The following is a 26,107-nucleotide window of genomic DNA, read 5'->3' as shown; positions in this document are numbered from 1 at the left end:
ATGCCCTCACATTTGCTGTTAGAAGTGTTGTGAGTTGCACAATTCAGAAACTAATTATTTCATCTGCCAGTAAGCTGCTGAACCAGTGCCCCCCCCCCACTTTCCTGGGGTGCTTGTGCAACCCCCTGTCTGAAGTGAAGAGAACTAGGAACCTCTTTTCTCCCTGTCCTTCTGTCCTTCCCTACTGCTCTAGGAAAGACGGGAAGCATTCAAGCTTAATTGCTTGACTCCTACCCCAGGCGGCTGGTTTCTCGGTGTAGACACCCGTTCACTTGGAAGAGAAGGACTGAGTCTCTCCTTTCACCTCCACAATTAGAAGATATGCCTTGCATTCAACTAGTTTAGCAGAGTTTACTATATTTATTTTTCAAAGGAGAACACAGAGACTTTGACATTTTCAACTGATTTGCCGGAGTTCACACGACAACTCGGTGTCAGGGCCTAAGGGTCCCATGTCTGCGCTCTCTGCTCAGTTAACTTCGAGGCAGTTTGCTTCAGGAAGGATTTCTGCTTTAGGAGGCCACTGAGGCTGCCTCAGCCCTTGTACAAGCCCTTTGATTATTCTCCCCATTCCTGAAGGCACCCACATTTGAGAAGTTCTTCCGGTTCAATATTTAATTGGGGAGGTTGGGAGTACTCATCCCATGAGGTGAGGTTAGAACAGGCCAGAAGGAAGAGAATCTTCCTCTGAGCATGAAATGAGAACTACAAGATTGGCCAGAGTGGGTGTCCCTAAACCTGGAGTCTTCTGGATGTGTCCTGTCAGACCCTGTGAAAATTCTTTGTGAAAAGTCACAGAGAAGGGACCTGGTAAATATGTGTCCTTCCCCGCTGCCCCCAATCTCATTCATCTACTTCCAGAACAAGGTTTATTATGACTCAGCCCCAGAATCTGAGTCATGGACACTCCCACACATGCTTGGCAGGCCTTGGCCTTGATGGTCTATCCTCTCAGACTGCCAGACTTTCCTCACCGTTTGGACACTAAATGTGGTCTTTCTCACCAATAATACTGTTCCTTCCTCTGGTTAAAATAACAACACTCTCGGGGCGCCTGGGTGGCTCAGTGGGTTAAGCCTCTGCCTTTGGCTCGGGTCATGGACTCAAGGTCCTGAGATCAAGCCCCATATCGGACTTTCTGCTCAGCAGGGAGCCTGCTTCCCCCTCTCTCTCTCTGTCTGCCTCTCTGCCTACTTGTGATCTCTCTCTCCATCAATTAAATAAATAACATCTTAAAAAAAAATAAAACCCTCACTCAGAGATGGAATTTCACCATCAAGCCCAGTCTTTCCTGTTGGGCCAGTCTGGAGAACTGGGCTGTGCTTGCAACAGTGGGTTTGAAGGGCGGGCCTTTGCTAAAAGAGTGAGCAGACTTCTGAGACACCTGTCAGAAAGCACGCCGGGACTTGTGAATCTCCACGAGAAGAAGCTCATTTTCTCATTTCAGCCTCTTGTGCAATTGTCCTCATTTTTTTTTTTCCCTAAGGGAACACAGAGCTTGAACTCACAGCCCTGAGATCAAGAGCTGAGCTGAGATCAAGAGTTGAATGCTTTACCAGCTGAGGCACCTAGGCTGCCCTGTCCTCATTTTTTAATGAACATATTAGCTTCCTTCACATGGATAGTTCCTGCTCTTGTTGGAGCACAGTGCTAAAGCAGAGCAGCAGTAGCTTCTTTATGTCCAGGGGTGATAACGATTCTTAGCTGGGTATAAAATAACAGCAATAGGAAACACACGTAGCACTTATTTACACAAGACACTGTGTTAAGTTCTTTCTGTATAGAAACTCATTTTATCCACACAGCAGTCCTGCACGGTCAGTTCTGATATTGTCCCTAAATTATGGCTGGGGAAACCGAGCCACAGAGTGGTTAAGTGAATTGCCCACTCGCTCACAACAATGGCGTGATGGGTTCAAAACCAGACCCCATGCCCTTGGCCACCACCCAATCCTACTTCTCATATGGTGTATTTCTGAAGAGTGCTCACTGAGAGCGACAATCTCAGACATCAGCTGAAAGTGTAATTCAGACCTCAGGAGTCTTCCAGTCTCCAAAGATATGACAGGCCCCAAATACAAACGGAAAAATATGAGAAAGGTTTTTGGTCAACTACTCATTTCTGAACATCTTTACCACTAAATGAAGGAAATGAGTGTGCATGCGTGCAGGAAAATACCAATTTTGAAACATGATTGGGGAAAGGGTAATTCTTTTTTTTTTAAGATTTTAGTTTTTAAGTAATTTCTACATGCCAAACACGAGGTTCAAACTCACAACCCCAAGATCAAGAGTTGCACATTCCATCAATTGAGCCGGCCAGGTGCCCCCAAAATGTAATTCTGTTAAAGAAACACACTTGGCTATTTTCAGAAAGGCGTTATAGAGAACCAAAACAACTTAAGTCTCTTCTTAAAAAAATCTAATTCCTCTGATAACAGAAAATAATAATCTGCTCATTATTTTTATGAAATGACTCTCTTAATCATTGTTTAGTCCAGCCTTGCAAATATAGGACAACAACAACAACAACAAAAACTATGCAAATTTCGAACCATGACAGATTTCTCTAAAAGAAGGTAAGAAGTGGGGCGCCTGGGTGGCTCAGTGGGTTAAAGCCCCTGCCTTCAGCTCAGGTAATGATCCCAGGGTTCTGGGATGGGAGCCTGTTTCCTCCTCTCTCTCTGCCTGCCTCTCTGCCTATTTGTGATCTCTGTCTGTCAAATAAATAAATAAAATCTTCATAAAAATTTAAAAAAGAAGGTAAGAAGCATGTTTTTCCTTCCCTACTCTTTTTTTTTTTAAAGATTTTATTTATTTATTTGACAGAGAGAGATCACAAGTAGATAGAGAGGCAGGCAGAGAGAGAGGAGGAAGCAGGCTCCCTGCTGAGCAGAGAGCCCAATGCGGGACTCGATCCCGGGACCCCGAGATCATGACCTGAGCCAAAGGCAGCGGCTTAACCCACTGAGCCACCCAGGCGCCCCTCCTTCCCTACTCTTGATCTAGGAACCCTAGTACCAGGAAAAAGGAGGTAACTAAACTTTCTATGACACAGGTAATGCTTTTGAGGTGGTGAGATGGGAGGATTCATGTTAGTTTTATTATTTTTTTTAACGGTTTCATTGTAATGCACACCGTCTGTATCCAAGAGTGTTTAAAACATGTAAGAACAGCTTAAAGAATTATAAGTGAACGGTTCAAAGCTACCACCACTGTGACCAAATTCTGGGCCCAAGAATACAGATGGAAGAGGGAACTTCATCATCAGCAAACACACAGCACACAGAGAGCTCCCAGAGGGGGCTTTTGTCCCTCTCCCCTCCTCGGTTCTCAGGATGACGACGAGGTGACTGTGTTGGTTTCCTAGGGTTGCCATAATAAATACCACAGACCAGATGCCTTAAACAACAGAAATGTATTTTCTCGTGCTCGCTTCGGCAGCACATATACAGAAATGTATTTTCTCAAAGTTCTGGAGACTGAAGTCCAAGATCAAGTTGTCAGTAGATCTGGGTGTTCCTGGGGCCTCTCTCCTTGGATTGCTTGGCTTCTCATTGTGTCCTCACTCTGTCTATTCCTCTGTGTGTATGCACCCCTCCTGCCTCTCTATGTGCCCAAATGTCCTCTCTTTATATGCACACCAGTCAGATGGGATAGGGGCCTACCCTCACAGCAGCCTCATTTCAATTTAATCACCTCTTTAAAGGCCCTACCTCCAAGTAGAGTCGTGTTCTGAGGTACTGAAGTGAAAGGTTTCGACATACGGACTTTCGGGCGGGGGATGACGCAATTCAACTTATAGCAGTGACCTTGAAGCCAAGAGATGATGGAGGCACAAGATGGAAGGATCCGGTCTCGAATCACCCCTTGGAAGAGAGAAGCCTAGAGCACCTCTCAACCAGAAACATATTAGACTTTATGTGACCAACCAATGAAATTTTCATTTTGCTAACTCACTTATGTTTGGGGATTATTTTTAGCTGTTAACCTAACTGAACAATACTCAAATGAAGGAAAACCCAGCCGTCCTCTATTGAGTTTGTATAATTAAATCAGTTAATATACTAGCTTCAGGTCATGAGAAAAGAGTGCGGATGAAGTGGGGCGCCTGGGGGGCTCAGTGGGTTAAAAGTCTGCCTTTGGCTCAGGTCATGATCTCAGGGTCCTGGGATCAGTTTCCACATCTGGCTCCTGCCCACTGGGGAGTCTGCCTCTCCCTCTACCCGTCCCCCTGCTTGTGCTCTCTCTCTCAAATAAATAAATAAATAAATAAATAAATAAATAAATAAAATCTTTTTAAAAAAAGAATGCAGATAAAGAGAAATGATTCTCCAGTCGTATCCTTCCAAATTAACCATGTACGTTGGCTTCTAAATCACTACCTCCATTAACAATAAATCCTTTGACTAATTTGAACTAAAGTTTTTTAGGTGCAATGAATAGTTCTGGTTTGTTATATGTGCCTAAAAGGAGTACAGAATTAACACATCTGAAATCACTCATTCACAATTGTTCAGTAAATGGATCCGTCCCCATATTCTGATAGTTCTGCGAGCTCTACTAGGTCTGTTGAAGTGGGAAGACTGCCAACACCCACCATTTTTCTGTTCGGATGCAGCATATTGGGATGTTAAGGGAAAGACAAAAGGAACTAGACAGACACTTTCCTGACAGCTCACACAGCCTCCGTTGCTGAAATGAGCTTCCACCACCCACCCCGCGGTGAGCAATTAGGAGCTACGCATGCGCAAAGATTTGTGATCCGGGCAGGTGTTGCTTGTGGCCAGTCTCCCTGAAGGAAAGGACCCCTAGGGAGAGGAAGGATGCTTTCTCAGGGCTTCCTGGTGCTGGTGACAGACAAGGCTGGCTTCCATAGACCCTGCTACTGTCCACGTGCCATCACATTGTCCCCGGCCTCACTGAAGTCTCCTGCTCTTTTGGTCTTTTCTTTCTTGGGCAAGTTTATCTGGTCTTCACTTGCAGGAGAACTGGCTCTACTTGACCCTCGATTCTTCCAAATCTTTTTCATCTTCCACCTGGAAATGAAAAGCCAGGGGTTTGGCTCTAGTTTCTTTGATTCTGTGATGACAGCTCTCGGATGAGGCATCAGAGCTTGGCTTCTTTCTTTCTTTAAAAAATGTTTTATTTATTTATTTATTTGACAGAGAGAGAGACAGCAAGAGAAGGAACACAAGCAGGGGGAGTGTGAGAAGCAGGCTCCCCACTGAACAGGGACCCCGATGCGGGGCTTGATCCCAGAACTCTGGGATCATGACCTGAGCCGAAGGCAGATGCTTAACAACTGAGCCACCCAGGCGCCCCCAGAGCTTAGTTTCTGTCTGTCCAACTATAGGAGGTTCCTGGAGTAACCCACTTAAAACTCAGGTAATATATCAAAGCATCTTCCTGCCATGCTATAAAAACAAAGAGCTAGAGAAAAATGTCACCCTCGTTTATGTTTGGGGGCAAAAACCATCAAAGAAAGTTGTAAGTTATCGAGAAACGATTTACAGCGAGAGGCCATCTGTCGTCTGGCAGAATCTCTGGCAAGGCATCGGATGGGACGGTGTGGTCACACTGGACCTGAGGGAGAAGTTGCCTGCTCTGGGGTAAAAGGAAACACCCCGCAGAGACCACACAAGGCCTGTGGGTTGCCAGGCACTGGCGTCCTCCAGCAGATGAAACGTGTTTGGTGGCATTCCAAAGGCGTGTGTCGTCTGGGGCGGTCAGGTCCGAGCCACAGCCACGGAAAGGAGCCTCCTGTTTAGGTTCCAAGGCAATATTAAACACGGTTTAGAAATACCACATTGGGCATAATTAAACATTAGCCCGTTCAGGATGGCTTACTTCCCTGTTTCACAGCAGACTGAACAAGGTAAGATCAACCTCATGGTACGTTTAAAGTATTAAAAACTTGAAATGATTCACAAGTGGCAGGAGCTGGTCAGGCTCCCTGCTCAGTGGGGAGCCTGCTTCTCTCTCTGCCTGCCGCTCCCCCAGTTTGTACACTGGCTCTGACAAATAAATAAATATTTTTTAAAATATTACCTCGTTAGTCATCATGGGCTTTATCTGAAAAGCTGCCTACTGGCCACGAGCCAAGACATCTCAACCATTGCCACAACCATGACTTCTGCACGATGGCCCCCTTCAACCGACGCAGAGGAAACTCATGTGAAGGATGATACCCCATCAGTGTGAGGTCCTGAGACCGGAAACTATATGCAGGGCACATAGTAGGTGCTGAATAAGTCCTGTGTCAATGAATCAATGCACGAACACGTGGATAAAGTGTGCTGGGTTGTCGGGGCATGGTACACATGCTGATCAGCCTAAGTGGGTTACAGGTTTTTTAGGTCTCACAGCCTCAAAATATTTGGTTGACATGGTGGATAATGCTGAACTCATTAATGAGGTTAAGTATAAACCCAAATTCGGGCCACTCTACTGTTCAGATGCTTTAAGTAAAACCTCAGAATTCAGAGCATACAGGATAAGGGGTGCCTGTCTGGTGCAGTCAGTAGAGCATGCAGCTCTCAATCTTGGGGTCGTGAGTTGGAGCCCCGCCTTGGAGTGCTTAAAAATAAATAAATAAAAATCACTCTATCAGTAAGCTTTAAAAGAAAAAAAAAAAGAACATATGGATAGAAAGAGAGCTGCATCATCTTTATAATTAAAATGCTATTAAGATTATGGTAAAACAGGCATGCCTGGGTGGCTCAGTTGTTAAGCATCTTCCTTGGCCTTGGGTCATGATCCCAGGGTCCTGGGATTGAGTCTCGCATCGGGCTCCCTGCTGAGCAGGGAGCCTGCTTCTCCTCCCTCTGAAGCTCTTCCTCCTTGCGCTCTCTCTCCCACTCAATAAATGAATAAAAATCTTTTTTTAAAATTTTTATTTACTTATTTGACAGAGAGAGACACAGCAAAAGAGAGAACATAAGCAGGAGAGTGAGAGGGGAGAAGCAGACTTCTCGCCAAGCAGGGAGCCCGATGTGGGGCTTGATCCCAGGACCCTGGGATCATGACCTGAGCCAAAGGCAGATGCTTAATAACTGAGCCACCCAGGTGCCCCAATGAATAAAAATCTTAAAAAAAAAAAAAAAAGATTCTACTAAAACACTAAAATTGTTCAGAACGAGCCCAGCTGGAAGCCTGGGTATCTTGTGAGACGTGAGCGAAGCTTCACTTTTCCAAGCACATTACTTTTCAATACGCTGTCCCAGTCCCTTCTCTTGTCTAGCAAGTCAATAGTCTTGCCATCTCCATTTTACAGCTGAACCAAAAGGAATTGTGGACTAAGAAAACGAGCCCGGGTCCCACCACCGGTGAGGCAAAGAACCAAGATTAAAATGAACATTTCCCAACACACCTAGAAGCTCGCGATGCCTAGCTAGCCAGAGCCACGCGTTTCAACCCTGGCGTTCTCCAAAGCACCTCGCACATCATAAGCTCTCCGGAATGCTCCTGAAATTAACACCCCACAGGCAGAGGCCAGAGACAGCTCTGCCACGAAGACCGAGGACTCAGGTCTAAGGCCGATCTAAGGCAGGTCTCTACCTCTGCATTTAGTTTTCTGACTTGCAGCAAGCTTACAAAACTTCTAAGCTTCAATTTTCCCCTTGTTTAAAAAAAAAAGTGGGGATAACCACACTTAGCCCTGAGCGTTGCCGTCAGGATTAAATGGCGCCCGACTTACAAAGCACCTAAACAGTAGCCCGCCAGCGTTGTGCACTCAGAAGAGGAAACTAGTATTATAACAGGGGCCTAGAAAGAGTAGTTCATCCCTCCTCATTCTCCAGCCAACACTGCAGTTCCTACCAAACCTGTTACAACACCCTGCGGCTTAAAAGAAAGCAACTGGGAAGGTCTCTTGTGTCCAACTGCGTAGGGCCCCACCCTGCCAGGCCCTGCTGTGTTGGCTGAAGAACGTGGTCTGAGTCATCCCAGCAGCTGGCAGGGCAATTTTAAAGTCCCATGGGGCCGTGTCCCTGATCAGATTCACCACACCCCACACCCCGCTCTCTTGTCTGCGGAGAGAGAAATGACAAGGGGGAGGCCATGTGTGTTTCTGCATGTCTGGGCAGTCAACTGTGGACCAACGTCTTCTCTGAGTGTCCAGCCTTGATTTGTGTGGGATGCACAGACCCTGTGCTCCCACCGTCACAGCTGGCGTGGAAACGTAGAAAAGCGTGGGTCATTGCATTCTTTCTGGGAGTAGCAGTTTCTGTCCCCCTGCTTTAAGAAAACCACCATTCTGCACCCTCCCCCCCAAAAAAGAAGTTCCTTCCATATCTGACAGAAGAGGCTGATGTCTTTTTCAGTCCTATGAACTTAACCGCTCACCGGTTTGCCTTCGGTAGCTCCTTAAAAAAAAGACGGTCCTATGAACTTAACCGTTCACCGGTTTGCCTTCAGCAGCTCGTTTAAAAAAAGACGGTCCTATGCTTAACTGTTCACCGGTTTGCCTTCAGCAGCTCGTTTAAAAAAAAGACGGTCCTATGCTTAACCGTTCACCGGTTTGCCTTCGGCAGCTCGTTTAAAAAAAGACGGTCCTATGCTTAACTGTTCACCGGTTTGCCTTCAGCAGCTCGTTTAAAAAAAAGACGGTCCTATGCTTAACCGTTCACCCGTTTGCCTTCGGTAGCTCGTTAAAAAAAAAGACGGTCCTATGCTTAACCGTTCACCGGTTTGCCTTCGGCAGCTCGTTTAAAAAAAAGACTGGCAGAAAGAAAAAAACACTTCCTGAAAATTAGCTGCTGAGTCACCCGACAAAGGAGACTGTGGCCCTTGTGGGCATCCACTGGTCGGCGAGCTGACTCACTTTTTCAGGCTTCCATTAGAGGCCTGTTCTCATCACCACTCCCCTCGTCCTTCCTTCCTGCAGACATCCCCCCTGCCCAGCCAGGCGGTTTCCGTGGCCACCCCCTCTCACCGCGCCCCCTTGGAAGCTCTGCAGTGTCCCTGTCTGTGGCTCTGATTCTTCTGGAAGCATGTTTGTATGGGAAGTGGGGCAGAGGCCTCAGAGGCTGGCTGCCTGCGCCCTCTCCTTGCAGCTGTAGAATCCACCAGGAGCTTAAAGGAAGTTCTTTAAACATGCACCAGAGGTTACCCTGAATCATGATACGCACGGGCCTTAGCAAGCCCTCCCCCACAGCACTGATGGTGTTGACAGATAGGCCCTATGGCTTATGTAAAGAGCAGAGGGGTCAGAATCCCAATACGAGCACAGGAGGAGGTTGGGGGAGTGGGAGCCATCTGGTCTGATGGCCAATGGAATGAGAATCTCTGTCCTCAAGGTTGGGACAAGGCATTTAAACCTCCACAAGGAGTCCCCCGGGGAACGAAATGGCTCACAAACAATACTGAATCACAGACTCCCCCACTGCGGAACTAAACAACCTCCTTAAACACCACTTCAGGGGAGACCCTGACACCCTGAGAGTTCCCTGTTAGGACAGACTTCTCTTTAGGCAAATGGTGAGTAAGGTTGGGCAAAGTAAAGCAGCCATTACCCCCCGACCCTGTGGAAAGACCCTGACTTACAAGGACATTGGATACTCTTCCTTCTGTCCTAGTGGTGAGTACTCGTCAGAAATAATTCTCTCTGACCAAACCTTCCGAGGCACCACAAATAATGAGAAAGGCAATGGTTGCTGTTTATCTTAACCCATGTATTTATGGATCTAATCTCAGGTAAACCACGTCATAACACTACAATCCATAAGCTCCTTTCCACCACCTTCTTGAAGTTTACTAATTATCCTGAATACCTCTTGCTACGGTTAAAGTGTACCCCCAGATATGGTGAAGTCCTGACTCCCTGTCCTTATGAATGTGACCCGAATTGGAAATAGGGTCTTTCCAGATGTCATCAAGTTAGAAGGAGGCCATTGGGATGGGCCTTAGTCCAAGATGGCTGGTGTCATTATAAGAAGAGGAAGAGGCCATGTGAAGACCTCAACAGACAAGGGGAATGCCGTGTCATCATGGAGGCAGAGCCCGAGGGATGCCTGCATCTAGACGTCAAGGAGAGTCAAGGATTGGCAGCAGAGAAAGGGCCAGGAAGGACTCTCCCCTACAGGTTTTAGGCTTCCGGTCTCCAGAACTGTGAGAGAGTGAGTTTCTGCTGTTGTCAGCCACGGAATTTGTGGTACTTTGTAAGGTGGCCCTAGGAAAGTGATACGCCTCCTATTGTCCTGTGGATATAAAGGGCAAGGTGACACAGGACGGCTGCCGGGGCTCTGGGTGCCATCCTCCCACCCTGGCTGGGTCAGGTGATGCCCCACTGGGAGCTCCGGGGCTACTCTCGGCCCTGCTTTTTAGGAAGCGTCCCCTTCACTCTTTTGCTCCCTGTGGTTTCTCTCATGGCACCCTCTTTGCTTTCTATTGGGCACTTCACCTGTCTCCACTGTCCATCTCCCCACCTGGATCATGACTCGTGACTCCCCTGAGGCAAGGATAATGTCTGTCTGGTCCAGGGCCCACACCTATCTCAGTGCCTGGCATGAAGTCTTCTCTGAATAAGTGAGTGCATGAATGTGCAAATGGCATCCAGTCTTTATCTTTTTTTAAAAAAAGATTTTATTTTTTATTTTTAAGTAAACTCTATACCCAAAGTGAGGCTCAAACCCCCAGATTAAGAGTTGCATGCTCTTCTGACCGGCCCAGCCAGGTGCCCCTGTTTAATTTTTGTCTTGGACTTCCCTGCTGCCTCTCATCCTGTTGGTCCCCTTCCTGCCTCACCTGAGTGATGCCAAATGTTCTCTTGACCATGATGATTATCCCTTTACTGGCCTCTCTTTCTCTGCACGTTCCTAAACTTTCTGTTCCCAGGTTCATTTTTTTAAGTTTATTTATTTATTTTAAGTAACCTCTATACCCAATGTAGGCCTTGAACTCAAGACCCCAAGGTCAAGCATTGCACACTATTCCCACCGAACGAGCCAGGCGTCCCCCAGGTTCATCTTTTACCTCATTTTCTATCCAACTTTTTTAGTCGTAACTACCACTGGTATTTGTATGAATCCCCAACTTCAGGCCAAGTTCTTCCCTGAGCTTCAGGGTTATATATCCAAACTGTCTGCTACATGCTTCTACCTAAATGTCCCACAACACCAGCAAATAAAAGTCAATCCACTTTACCTCTTCTTCGTATCTGAGATCTGTCCCTGATTCTCCAACCCTAAACCACTGCCAGCATTGAGGCCTTCGTCATCTTCCTAGAACAACATCCTCTATGCTTTTCCAGATTTTATACTTATATCCCTCATATCCATCGTTTGTATAGGCAGGGCTGAGACATTTATAAAAATCAACTTTCTAGTCACTCCCTACTTAAAGTAGCACAATCATTCTACAAGATGGAGTCCAAGCCCCTTCATATGACAAACCAGACCCTACTTATCTCTCCTACCTTCAACTTTAACACCCAACAGCCCCAAGGTGTCTTTACAAGCCATGTTGTTCTCCTTACACTATGTTTGCTCTTGTTGGTTCCTCTGAAAGAAATGAACTAGTTAGCTTCTCCTTCTCACTCAATGTGCCCATGGACAGTCTTTAGAAATAGGTATTAATAATCCCTAATTCCTAGTATGTGTGTCCTATGTAATCCCCTCCCTTGTTTCTAGCAAAAATAATAGAGCAAAAGTGATGGGATGTCGTGTCCATGATTAGGTCATAAAAGATTATGATTCTGTCTTGTTTGCTCTCTCTTTCTCTCTCACGTATTCTTCTTGAAAGCTTTTCTGATGAAATAAGATGGGAAAGCCCATGTGGCAAGAAACTGGGGGTGGGTTCTAGCTGACCACCAGTTAAGAACTGAAGACCCCAGTCCAACAAGCATTAAAGAGCTAAGTCCTTCCAACCCCATAGAGAGCTTAAAAGTAGATCCACGCCCATCTGAGTCAGCCTTATTTAACACCTTGATTGCAGCCTAGCGATTGGAGTGAGAAACCCTGAAGCAGATCATCCCTCTAATCCTTGCCTAGACTCCTGACACAGAAACCGTGAGATAATAAATGGGCATTGTTTTAAACTGTTAACGTTGGGGGTAATTTGTTACATGGCAATATACAACTGATGCACTCATTTCGTACAACATATATTCCATGAAGACTCCAATACCTCCCGCCAAATACACACACACACATACACACACACACACACACACTTTGTGAGCCTCAGAGCAACATTTTGTGTTCACCTCTTAACACTGTATTTGGCAGATTAATTGTAACAATGTGTTTTCGTCTTGGTGTCTCCACTATGCCTTGAGACATTTGCAGCTGTGACATGTGTTCTTGGTTATTTTATCCTTATATCTCTAGTGTCAAATGTAGTTCTTGGAACACACGGTCAAAAATTCTTTCTTGGGGGCGCCTGGGTGGCTCAGTGGGTTAAAGCCTCTGCCTTGGGCTCAGGTCATGATCCCAGGGTCCTGGGATCGAGCCCCGCATCAGGCTCCATGCTCGGCAGGGAACCTGCTTCCCTTCCTCTCTCTCTCTGCCTGCCTCTCTGCCTACTAGTGATCTCTGTCAGATAAATAAATAAAATCTTTAAAAAAAAATTCTTTCATGGATGAATGAATAAATGAGTAAATGAGTATCATTTTGCTAAGTGATACACAGAGATTAAAAACTCAAGTAAGACCATGTTATACCTGTAGGAGCCTTAATCAAGTTAGAGGAGCTGACATAAAATCAATTAAGATAAACGAATTACATACGTGTTGGGTCATAGTAAGAACATGTGCTATGGACATATAGAAGATACAACGTCCTTTCTGATCTGGGCAATCTGAAAGTATTTCCCGAGTAAATGGCTTTGACATTGGCCTTGAAGGTTAACAGAACTTTGAGCAGCAAAACTGGGAAGGAGAGGAATCCAAAATTAATGAAAACAATAAACAAATCCTAGAAAGTGAAAAGGTCTCACAGAGTGACAGAGTCCGGCCTGGTGCCAGGGTGAGAAGCCAGATGGAGATGCAGATTGAAGATCAGGCTTAGCTTAAAGGGTGCACGTGAGGTCATTAGTCTTAGAGAACACGGCGAAAGCAGAACCTTGGGAAACTGACCTTTAAAGACCAAGAGGAAAGAGGAACTTGCTACGAAGAGTGAAGGGGACTCGGGCACGTGATGTGGTATGCTAATCACTTCACAGAAGTTTGAAGGAGGAGGCGGTGCTCTGGGGTAGAGTATGATGCAATCTTAAGAGGCCTTGAGATGTGGCAATTGGGCCACTATTAGCTTTTAAGAAAACGAGTAACCTTTAAGAAAACGGAAAAAAGGAGATGCAAGACAGAAGTAAGATGATAAAAATAGATATGTTTGAGGAAGTCAACCAACCTTTGAAGAAGCATCCTAATGATACATAACTTGGAGACCAGCCTGTTAAAGACTTCGGAGTCACTGGCCATTCTGACAGTGAAATGATTTATCTGATAAACAACATCTTTCTCTGAAATAAAATACACCCACGCAACTTTCAGTCTCGGGGTCATGAATTCGAGCCCGACCTGAGAGGTGGAGATTACTTTAAAAAAGTAAGATCTTTAGAAAAAAAAGAAAAAAGAAAAACCTGACCCTCCTCCCCATGTGGCTTTTTCCCTTTCTCCAACAAACACCTTCGTGGTTCGTAACTGTTCATTCTGGACATCTACATGTTTTGTCTGGCTGTGTCATCTGTTCCCTCCGCTAAATTGCAAAGTCCATGAATCACGACTTTTCTTCATGTCTTCACTCGGTATGGACTGAATAAGTCCAATAAAAACCATGATAACCTTTGGCTTTCGTAAACTCTTTGTAATCAGCCAGAGCGTTTCTTTTCCAGCAGTGTTTACTGGAAGCTTGCTAATTGGCAGATTCTGCACTGGGAGCCTTGTATCCATGTATGAAACCTGGGATTCTATAGGGCTAGGAAGTTATGACTATCTTCTTTTCACAAATGAGCCAAGAGTGGAAAAGAAAAGTGAGATATAGTTTATTTCAATGAAGATCCTCAGAGATTAATTTGCCAAAGGTATACACACCAACACATTACAGCCACACAGGGCTGAGCGAACCGTCCCAGATCACCCAGGCTGGAGGGCACTTCCAGAACGTGAGACGTTTGTTTTAAAACCAGGCAAACCAGGGCTAGGAAACTTTCCATAGACTTTAGGGATGAAACAGTAAAATGCTGTAAAAAAGAAAGGGGCTAATATCTATGCCTTGTTAGCAATATTTATTGTGAAGAGAATTCCAATTTATCTATAAGATGATTTGGGTTGAAAATGACAGAGGATGGGATGCCTGGTTGACTCAGTAGGTTGGGCCTTTGCCTTCCGCTCAGGTCATGATCTCGGGGTCCTGGGATCGAATCCCACATCGGGCTCTCTCCTCGGCGGGGAGCCTGCTTCCCTCTCTCTCTGCCTACCTCTCTGCCTACTTGTGATCTCAATCTCTCTGTCAAAAAGTAAATAAAATCTTAAAAAATATATTAAAAAAAGAAAATGACAGCAGAGTGTATTTCTAAACAAGTAGAAATACACACTTTTATCATTTCCAGCTTAATCTTGGGAAAGTGTGGTTAGCAAGTGAGCCACACCTAGGCATCTCACCAGCCTTCATCCACCTGTATGTCAATTTCAAGTCTGGAAGAAAAGCCCAGACTTACCATCCTGGCCGGTACTTTCCCAGGGACCCAGGGCCCATCTGTGAAGTGTTAGCCTGACTTCCCTATATTCTTCTATATCTATACTATGAGAGTTAAGTAAAAGTTTAGTGCTAATTCTCAGAAATCTGTTCTTTTTAATGCAACACCAATAAAAGTTTCAAGAAGAGGAAAGGAACATTTTTATCACTTTACTTACAGATGCTGTATTGTGGTGTGTCTTTTCTTTCTTTCTTTCTTTCTTTCTTTAAAAGATGGACAAAGGAGGATATTTCCCCCTCTGCTTTGTGATAAACATGTATGTTTCTTCAACACAGAGGACCTGGGAATCGCTTACTAAAAAGTAACCTTCGGAAAACAAAAGGATTTCTTTTTTTTTTTTTTTAAAGATTTATTATTTTTTTGACAGATAGAGATTACAAGTAGGCAGAGAGGCAGGCAGAGAGAGAGAGAGGAGTAAGCAGGCTCCCCGCCAAGCAGAGAGCCCGATGCGGGGCTCGATCCCAGGACCCCGGGACCATGACCTGAGCCGAAGGCAGAGGCTTTAACCCACTGAGCCACCCAGGCGCCCCACAAAAGGATTTCATAATCGTCACAACCACCCACTGCTCCCTGCCCCTCCTCCAACACTTGTCCAAATGAATCATCAAGGAGGCAGACTGGTTCATTTAGATGTTCTCTATTGTTTGGTTAAAAAAAAAAAAAAATGGTGGCAACGACTCCTTCCTTCCTAAGGCTGCTTGGCTTTGCTGAAAACAGGGCGGATGCTGTGGGGCAGCCGACAAAACACACAAATTGCTGTTTTGACTGGCTTCTTTGAATCCTTTTCTTTCCCATTACAAATAGCTCCTGCAGGTCTGTCCCAGTAGGTGCTGTTTCGGCATTGACCAGTAAAAGGCAAGCTGGCAGGGGTGTATCTTTCAAATTAATTCCATGCTCAACCACTCCAAAATCCCTTCAGGAGATGAGATGCCTCAGAACCTTCCCTCCAGATTCCCTCTCATTCAGTTTCTCGGAATAATGTGACACCGTTTCTGAGATCACGTTTCCATCCCTGGAGGTTGGAAATCACCTAGAAGCAACCAGCAGCACGGCTGTGTTAGAGGGGGTGTGAACTGGCGGGCACTTATCAGGATCTTTCACGTATCAGCTGGTTTAATCATCAACCTTGCACCCTATGGAAACCCAGGGTATACAACTTGGCTGAATTTAATGAGGCACCGGAGTGGAAAACAAACCAGCTTTGCTTTGGGATGGGGCCCTTCCCCAATCCCCTGTGGGAGGCAGCTGTATTATGGTGGCAGGGGAAGACTGCATTGGGGTTAGAAAGGCACAAGTTCAAACACCACGTGCGTTCCACCCGTCTGTTAATCGACTTTGGGGAAATCGCTGATTCTCTGAGGCTCCTTCCTCTGCTATGAAATACGAAAGCTAATCATAGTTTCCAAATATGTGACCACAAGATGATACAATAAAACTGTTTCTAAAGTGCCTGGCACCTTGCCAGTGATCGCTAAGAAGTGTTTATCCTGTGGAAGCACTGTTGGTCTGAATGCAGACTCGAAGCAGCTCTGGGGAGAAGCCTTGTGGGTGACTGCCACTCAGGTTTCCTCCAGCCAAAAACAAAAGCAGCCAGGATACAACTTCCGTCCTCCAGATGAACACGTTTTCACAGATTCATCTCAGGGGAGAGGCTGCCCTTTATGATTCCCTGCTGAAAACAGACGTACCCAAATCCAGCCAAGTCCAACATAACTACACAGAAACTTCTTCCTATTTTTTGAGGCAATATGCTGTAAATCAGGACCTGAATTTTTCCATGAATACATGTGGGGGGCTTTGGGCAATTCAATAGTATTCATGAAACCTATTATATAGGGGGTGAAAATAAATGTTTTACCATCACTAGAAGGTTATAAATTAAAAGCAGATGGGCTCATCAAGGGAAAAACTGCCACTTCCTCTCCAGCCCCACCACTGCCCTGCTGCCTTTTCTCAAAAGCTTTCATTTTAGTCTAATAATCTTAATTGAGCAAGATCTTCCCATAGCTCTGGAAGAAAGCTAATATCTAACCCTCTGTCTTGAAGTTAACTGACCTTTACTGAGCCCGCCTGTGAGCTGGGCACCCTGCACATTCTCTCCTTGTTCGATTCTCAAGATGCTTTGAAATCGGTGTATCTTACACCCTTTTATAAGAAAACCGAGATCGAGCCATTTATCCAGAGCCCTGCAAAGAAGGAGTGGCAAAACATGGCTGAGTCCGAAGTCCAAAGCCAATGCTAATTGCAGGGAAAGAAAGTTTGTGGTTTTAAAAATAGACGTGCAATTGGAAATGGGCAAACCTCAAAGCTTCATTAGAGGTCATTAGTGACGGAATGTGCTGAAAAGAAAAGAAGCCTTTTACTAAGACACGAGAAATACCAAAGGGCCATTTGTACATTCCTTTTCCAATCCAAACCCAAGCCCAGTCTCCACGCACCCTTCGCTTTCTAATCACAGTGTACAGTTCAGAGCACACCTATGGGTGCATCGGGGACCCAGACTTACGAAGTAAAGGAATCCTAAATCCCCACCTGTCGCTCATCACTTCCCTCATTTGTCTGGTGTTTTTTACAGTAACTGATCTGGAGGAAGACTGCCGGTGTGGGTGTGTCTGTTTCACTCTGATTTTGTTAAACTTCTGAAAGTCCTTCAAACAGAAGCTGAAGTGAGGGCCTGGATGGTATTGACAAAGGTTTTGCTCTTGAACCATGACCTATTACGTGAGAGACTCAGACAGTAGGGTGTGTCCTGTCAGGTGACCCCATCTATTTTCAGCGACATATAAGAAGCCTCCTTGCAACAGCAACACCACCATCAGGGAAGCCGGAGGCCGTGGGGAATTTCCATGTCCAGGAAAATACTTAGAAGTCCAAGATGTTTGTGCCCAGCCTCCTCCCGGACTTAGAATCAGTGTTTGGGAGAAAAATTTAGGAAACAGATCGTTGGAGGGGAAGTTTTAAACCCACTCTCCTACTTCTTTTTGCAAACCCTTCAGTTTTCTCTTACACTGTGTGCAGCATGGGGCTGGTAGGACCGGGAGTGGGGTAGGAGATCTTCCCATTCTCTGTCTCCAACCACAAATGACCTAAGAGGGGATGCAGAGAAATCACTCGGGTTCAGACAGGCCGCTCTGCTCAGTCTCACGGCTCATGGATGGCTTGGCTTTGATTCCGAAGCAGGGTGCTCTCTGCTCTCCATCATACTCAGTCGTGAGACTGTCATCAAGATTCCAGTTGTGTCCCAGAGGAGCATTCCCTAGGACAAAGGTTCAAGCAGTTTGTCAAGATTTTCACAGTCTATGCTGTTGCGGCCCAAAGGGCTCTGCGCGCGCGCGCGCGCGCGCGTGTGTGTATGTGTGTGTGTGTGTGTGTGTGTGTGTGTGTTGTGGGGGGAGAGTTATTGCAAGGGGTTAAAAAGCCCAAATCAGGGGCGCCTGGGTGGCTCAGTGGATTAAGCCGCTGCCTTCGGCTCAGGTCATGATCTCAGGGTCCTGGGATCGAGCCCCGCATCGGGCTCTCTGCTCCGCAGGGAGCCTGCTTCCTCCTCTCTCTGTCTGCCTCTCTGCCTACTTGTGATCTCTCTCTGTCAAATAAATAAATAAAATCTTTAAAAAAAAAAAAAAAAAGCCCAAATCACAGCACACACAGCCTTCAGACTAAAGGAAACAACTTATCTTGTTCATAGATACATTGATAGATGATAAAGAGATCAGTGAGAGATGGTAAGTGACTTTCTTTTTCCCACCGGCCTGTGATATCAGTCCTCACGTTCCTGCCCCAAGCATCACTCCGCTTTACCTGTGGGAGCGCAGGCTAGAAGTTAATGAACTGCCCTGCCAAGTTCTCAGGGCTGGAAAGTGACAAGGCCATGATTGGAGTGTTTGCTTCCTCTTCTGCATTGTTTCTCTAGAGCTATTTCTCATCTACTTGATTTATACATAAAAAATTACAGTATTCAGCGGTCCCTGGCTCACTCAGTCGGTTGAGCACGCACCTCTTGATCTCAGGGTGGGGAGTTGGGCCTAGAGCTTACTTTTTTAAAAATTAAATTAAAAATTACAGAGTTTATTAATGAGTACCATGACCACAGGTTTGAATGGAATCAGTTGTATACATGAGATAATGGAGTAAGTATAAACTCGAGACGGTGACCCTTGAACATTTCTAAACTTTTGATTGGATTTCTGTATCCTTTAGTAATTGCACATTGCAGCACAGAGAGATCTCTGTCCCTCTTCTCTCCTCCCCATTTCTTACCTGCGTCCTTCCCCAGCCCCCACGGTCCCTGAAATGATCAGTTACTTGGGCAGATTTAGTAACTGTTGAGAGACAATATAGGCATTTTCCCTAAGGACAGGAAAGACACATACACAGAGATAAATAAATTCACCAAACAAGAAAAGCTTGCTTTGGCAGAGACTTCGATAAAGCTCTATAAGCTATACTTTGTTGAGTATGCAAAAATCTTGAATTACTGAGGAGATGGTCGTGGCTGGTTTTCTCTTAAACTGTTTGTGTAAATGTAAATTACGCCATTAGATACATGTATTCTTGATTAATAATGGAAGGAGAGCGGATAAAAACATGCCAAAATAAAACTATCAACACAGATGGGGATATGGACATTGGGGAGGGTATGTGCTACGGTGAGTGCTGTGAAGTGTGTAAATCTGGCGATTCACAGACCTGTACCCCTGGGGATAAAAACACATTATATGTTTATTTAAAAATTTAAAAATAAAAAATAAAAAAAACTATCAACACAGGAGGAGCACCTGGCTGGCTCAGTTGGAGGAGGCCACAACGCTTGCTCTTTGGGTCATGAGTTCGACCCCCACACTGGGTGTAGAGATTACAAAAATAAATAAACTTTAAAAACAAAAAGCCTATCAGCATAGGACAGCTTACGAAAGCATGTCACGTTATTCCTTGAGGTGTAGCCCATTTTTTTACCTGACCATATTTGTTTGGGGAGTTTAATTCCTTTACACATTCAAATGATACAAGGAGATAGCTCTAGAAGAAATTCTGTCCAGTTTATAAAAATTAAAAATAGGGATGCCCGGGTGGCTCAGTCGGTTGAGCATCCGACTCTTGGTTTCTGCTCAGGTCATGATCTCAAGGTCGTGGGATCCAGCCCCCTGTTGGCCTCTACATGGCACAGTGTGGAGCCTGCTTGTCCCATGCCCTCCGCCAGAGCCCCACCCCCAAATAAATAAAATCTTTTTAAACACATGAACAAAACAGAGTTCTTGAAATTTGAGGCCCACTTTTTTAATGGTTTGGAATATTTAGGATTCAGAATGAAGCTTCCATGGGTTTAGACCTTCCTCAGTAACTTCAGTCATAGTCACAGATTCTTAATTCTGGTATTATTGCATTTCTGATTTTATTTTTTCCTAAAGGTCCCAGCATTTTGCCACAGTTTCAAACAATGAGAGACTGTGCTTTGCTAAAGCGATTCACTATTGTGTTAATCCAAGACACAAAGCCCAGGAGGCCTTCCACTCTACTTGCTGTGGAGGGAATGACAGTAACTGTAACGTGAAGGACTGCAGACACATTTGCGCAAAAGGTAGTGATTTTTTTTCCTATTCAATTTTTAAACTAACTGTAAGTAACTTATAAGCAGAATTATACTTTCTGTATGTGTTTTACTAACAGCTCACATTGCCATTTCTAGGTGACTTTTCAAATATAAAGGTTATGGAGATTTTCTCTTACATATAAATGCAAGTCAAACTATTTTGTTAATTCCCAGTAACTTTTTGTTAGTCAGTATTTACAATTATGTGGACATCCTGAGAATTTTTTGACATTGCTTTTCTGGGGTGCCTGGGTGGCTCAGCTGGTTAAGTGTCTGTTTTGGGCTCAGGTCCTGATCTCAGGGTCCTGGGATGGAGGCCGGCCTGGGGCTCCCTGCTCAGCAGAGAACCAGCTTCTTTTCCCTCTGTCTCTGCCCCTCCCCCTCACTGGTGTTCTAACAAATAAAATCTTTTTTAAAAAAGAGTTCTTTGAAAATATATAGTCTTCATACCTGAAGATTGTGCATGGTACCAAAGTTTTCTTATGCTACTCCTTATATTTAAAAAAAAAGCAACAAGGGTACTCTTAGCAAAACTCATTAACACCAACAGTTCACTTCTGGCCATGCAGGGGGCAGAGGGACAGGAATCTCTTCCAGAGACTCTCAAGTCAAATCACTCAGACGGGCCCCCTCACCTTTATGGAGCCGATCTCCACCCCCACCCCCACCTCACCCCTCCCCCAATGGCCCGGGCAGCCCTTCATTGCCCCCTACCCACGTGGTCACCTTCTTCCGGTAGCCCCTCCTCCTGGCCTCCTCTTCCAAACTAGGTAATTTACACCCTGGGGTTTCAGCCTCAAAAAGCTACCAACCAGGAGTTCTCACCCTCTAACAGGAAAGCCACTCCTTCTGCACGTGACCAGCTTCAGGTGAAGCAATACTAGCTGCTCAGGGTTGGGGCAGACGAGAGAAGTGTGAGGCCATCCTCAAAGAAACTGCCCAGAAGCTTCTCTAGCTTGGCAGAGGTCCCCAAACAGCCAAGGAAGGGACACATTGTAGCCCTACTGATATTGACGGATCTCTGTAGGCTACTTTCAATCAATTCGTCTCCAGGAACTAAGGCATTCAAGACCTCTGCCAGGCACAGATTTCTTCTTTTTCACTATTTCCTCTCCTTATTAAATGGCGAAGTCCCTTGACAGCAGAAATCATGCTAAATGTCCCCTGTATGTTCCACCCCGGGCAACAGAACTGTGACTGAGGAGGTGGTGGTCAGAAGGGACCTGCTGATGGAAACCTGTCAAACCATTTTGGTTTCGTAGTGAACACTGGGCCAGTGACGTGATTACAGAAAGGAACACACAGAGAAACGGTGATAATTCTCAGTAGTTTATAGTTACAGTATCCAATTTTGTATGTATAAATACAGTTACAGACCATAAATATCCTAACGGCAAAATATCTGCCTCTAGACAGACAAAAAGCATTTTTGCGACTAAATAATACTGAGGAAAAAACAGATACTGAGGTAACGTTTCATCTAAAGTGACCACAGCCTAGGGCAAAACATTCTTACTGTTAAGTTCAAGTGGTTATGAAAACCTTGTCTCATAACCTAAAAATGTAACTTTAGTAGACATTTTCAAGCGAAACAATATTTTAATCATAAATAGGTAAAATAAATAAAATTATTCCTACTGAAATTCAATCATGACATTTTTCTTTTTTTATCTGGGGACTTTGTTGATACAGACTGGCCTTTTAACAATAAAAAAACGGAAATTCATGAAACTTTTCTCAGAAATCTACATATTATTCTAAAGCAAATTATGCATAGATGGCATTTTTATCCTGGGTAGGAAATCCAATCCCCCTTAAAAAAAAACAAAAAACAAAAAACAAAAAACTTTGTAAAACATACTTAATTTCTATTAAAAGATCACTTCCTATGAGACATACCCTGACCAGTATGAGAAAGGCCTTTAACAGATTTTAGAAACTTCTCTAGAAACACGTTCATACTTTAGAGTATTTGTTTTACTAACAACAGTAAAAAGACCTAAATCACCTTTTTCCTCCATTATTTCTGATGCTGAAAAATCCCTGTGCTCTTTATCTTTTAACATTCTACCTTCAAGAATCTTACTAGAGCCAACTAATACCTCTATCACATTTTTCAAAGTACAGATTTTCCCGTTAAGATTCACAGAAACATAATTCAAGGATCACCTGAACAGAAGCAGAAGAAACAAGCTTTCAAATCATTTTATATTTTGTAGTGACCTGTGGAATCCACACTCTCTACAACATTCAGTGTTCTCAGAATGAAAATGTTTACTTTTAACAAGACAATATATAAACCAAGTCTTACACCTCACTTTGGAGTTGTCATCCCAAAATAAACCCAACACTGAACACATTCTGTTTCTTTGCCTCTGACCACTGTCCATTCATCTGCCAACTCCGCTTACAGTAGGCTGCACAGCAACCTTCAGCAAAATTACCGGAATAATTTTGGAAGTAAAAGCAAAATGTTAAGTAATGAAGTCCTTATTTTTCAAAGCTCCTCCATTCTTGCTTTAAAATAAACAACATGGTTTTATAACATCCTCATGAGCCAAAACAAATGACTTCTGGGGAAATCAACAAAAATCCATCTTTGACGTATCCCATCTTCGTTTCCAAGGACGTCCAAAAAGCAAGTGAGATCTTCTCCATTATGAGGCATTTCCTCTAGATTAAATTTGCACCTACTGGGGAATCTTCCATTTTAAAGCAATCTCCTCGTTCAAGCTTCCGAAGCAGTCAGGTTCCCGACCGGAAGAGTTTGGATATCAGATTCAGAAGTTTCTGCCGGAAATTCAGTTTGTCTCCAAATTTCCTGAGTTGCATGGCACACTCCACTTCGGGGTCTGAAAAGGAAAGATAAACATTAAAATCACACTGGTATAACAAATTGCAACCAGCAAGAGTTAATGCGCCCATCCAAGGGACGAGCTGAGTATTTACTCAGTGAACATTTATCTTAACTTTAGCTTTACGTACACCCATTTTCTCAATGCAAGAAAGGTGACTTAGCATGCACGCCCTCCCCCCACCACACACCATATACAGACACACTGTGACTCATGAATCAATAGAAGAGTTAAGAATAAAGATGTTTACTCTGAAATAAATAAATATATATATATATACATATACATATTGTTTTTAAGCACACTGAATGAGGCAAATGCTCCCTTTCAACAGGGAAATTTCCGTCATACACCACAGAGAGTTAGGGAGCCTTGGCCAGCCTCAGGTGGGGTCATCCTCTTCTCACTCACTGAAGGTTGGTTGGGGGAACAGAAGTCAAATCCTACACTCTTGTATGTTGTTTTTCAGTAGAATCTGTTTTTTAAATGGCAGTAATTCACACCTCGTATTATACCTTCATCAATAAACAAATCTAAATGTATTTTCCCCTCCTTTTTAAAAGATTTTTCTTGACAGAGCACAAGCAGGGGGTGTGGCAGAGGGAGAGGGAGAAGCAGGTTCCCCGCTGAGCAGGGACCCTGATATGTGGCCCAGAACCCAGAGATCATGATCTGAGCTAAAGGCAGATGCTTAACCAGCTGAGCCACCCAGGCGCCCCTCTAAATGTATTCTTAACCTCACTGAAAAACTCTTTGAAATTTTCTAAGACTCATAAAATCTTGTATCAAAAATAAGACCACCTTCTCTAAAATAACTTAGAAATTGACATTACACTGTAAACCAATTCTTCTTACAAACCCAATTTGTGCAAATCCACTGCCTTTATGAGTGAAGCAAAAATATGTTTAATTCACAAGTTTCCTACTTTTTAGAAGCGACATATTGTCATTAAATATTGTCATTAAATGAGTATTAATTTAAGAAAAAGGATTACAAAAGGGTTTTAAGGGGAAAAAAATGATCTCTTTCCCCAAAAGAGGGTGCAGAAACTAGCTGCTAGTTGTTTCCTTCATCTTTGTTACACTTCTACAAAAGCAGTAATTTAAAAAAAAAAATTAAAAACTATGTGTGGTGAGGGATGTTAACTAGCACTGCTTCACAATATATACATAAACCGCATTATTATTTGATATATACATCAATCAAGGCTAATACAATGTCCTAGGTCACTTACATCTCAATAAAAAGATGTATTACTATCCAATCGAGTTTAAGAGGGCCCTTTCTGCTGTCCTGTATTGTTAGGAATGAAGTGGAAAATGGCAGAAAGTTATGCTCAGGTTAGGCCTTCCGGAAACCACAGATTTCTTGGACATCACAAAAGGTGGGCCAAGCTTTTTGGCCTCCCAAGAGCGAGCCTGAGGGAGCACCTTAGTGCCCACTTAGCCAGGCTGGCCATCCCACTTCCTTTGCAAGCCTCGGTCTCTATAAATCGAAAGTAAGTTAAAAGGGGGCCATCAGCGTCTGATGCAATAGCAGTATGACGAATGTCGAGCTGTGAGCCTGAAGACCTTCTTCGCTACAGCCCCTTGATGGCTGCCCTGTTTGTTAATATTTGTAAGGGAGAGGGCGGGCCTAAAAAGTTATTCGATGGAGCTTTATGGAGGGAGGAGGAAAGAATGGATGGATGAAAAAACCACTAGAGACCATCCGCTGTTCTCTCCATCTCCACAACTAATCACGACTGTTAAAATGTTACCACTCAAGACAGCACAATTTTCCAGGCTCCCGCGGTCCTCGCGGGGCCTCCGTATCGCTCCATCAGTCCTCGGTGGAAGGACCCACATAGACCGAAGCTGTTAACAGACTGCTTTGTTTGTGCTGGGGACCCCTGAGTGACAACACTCAGAGCGGGGCCCTCCCGGAGGAGCCTCTCCCGTCCCCACCTGCCGCGACCATGACTTTCTCCTCGCGACTGCAGCCCGCACTTGCACTTTTTCTCCCCGTGGCCCCGGGGCAGAGAAAGTGGGGCTGGAAAGCAAGCGAGGCGAAAACAAGGCTTTGTACCTCGGCTAAAATCCCATACCGAGTTTCCTCCCTCACCGTCTCCACCATCCGGGGTAAAAACCCTGAAGAACTTCCTGGAGGCGCCCCCCAAAGTGTGCAAGGGCGCAGACCTGCCGGGCCCGGAGGCCGCGAGCCACCGGGAGGAATCCGCCGGCACCGAGACCTCGACCTCGACCCTGGCCCCCGCCCCGGCCCCCGCCCCGTCCCCGGCCCCGGCCCCGGCCAGGATCTCCGCGGGTCCCAGCTGCTCCCTACCTGCCGGGGCCCGCGCAGGGCTCGGCTGCGCGCTCTTACGCGCCTTCTTCCCAGGCATCTCCACAGGCAGCCACCCCGGGCTGTGCTGTAAAACTCCGGGGGCCTCGGTCCCCCAACCCGAGCCCCTTGGGGCAGCAGCCGGCAAGCAGCACGCGAGTCGCGGACGGGCCGGAGCAGCGCGCACGACCGGAGCGGACCGATGACCACCCTGGAGCGCGGCACCTCTCAGGTCCGGACGATTCTCCAGCCCGCGCTCGCCTCTTATAAGGCGACGGTCCCGGGAACCGTGACGTAGCGAAACTTGACTGTGCGCCCGCCCCTGTCCCCGCCCCCGAGGGCCGCCGCTTTGGGGGATATGCCCGGACTCGCCGCTCCGTCGGCTTCGAGACCCGGCCGGCCTCGCCGTGATTCCCCTCGCGAGCGGGGCCGGCGCGGACGGGGTCCGGGCCCAGAGCGCGCCCCCGCCGCACGTGGCGTCGCCCGCAGCTGTGGCGGAGCCGGGAAGTCGCGGCAGGGGAAAGTTGTAGCGAGAAGGCGGCGGCTTGGGGAGGCCGGGCGCCCGGTCCTTATCGTAAACTGGCAATTAGAGACTCCAACGAAGCCGACCTCGGAACGAGATCCGAAAGGGGGAGCTCGAACTCGGAAGGC

General features: G+C 45.4%; 1 protein-coding gene across 1 annotated transcript; it reads right to left on the bottom strand.

Moving 5' to 3' along the window:
- Nucleotides 1-21,615: 21,615 nt before the first annotated feature.
- Nucleotides 21,616-25,679, bottom strand: PMAIP1 (phorbol-12-myristate-13-acetate-induced protein 1). Its single transcript, XM_046025243.1, has 2 exons — nt 25,460-25,679; nt 21,616-23,133 (listed from the first exon to the last, which is right to left on the bottom strand). Exons 1-2 carry the CDS (start codon nt 25,515-25,517, stop codon nt 23,027-23,029), a joined length of 165 nt encoding a protein of 54 aa, XP_045881199.1. The 5' UTR covers nt 25,518-25,679; the 3' UTR covers nt 21,616-23,026.
- Nucleotides 25,680-26,107: the final 428 nt, after the last annotated feature.

This window comes from Meles meles, chromosome 12 (assembly GCF_922984935.1).
Source record: "Meles meles chromosome 12, mMelMel3.1 paternal haplotype, whole genome shotgun sequence".
Taxonomy (NCBI): domain Eukaryota; kingdom Metazoa; phylum Chordata; class Mammalia; order Carnivora; family Mustelidae; genus Meles; species Meles meles.
The sequence above is the reverse complement of the archived record's forward strand: the minus strand, read 5'-3'. Positions and strand labels throughout refer to the sequence as shown.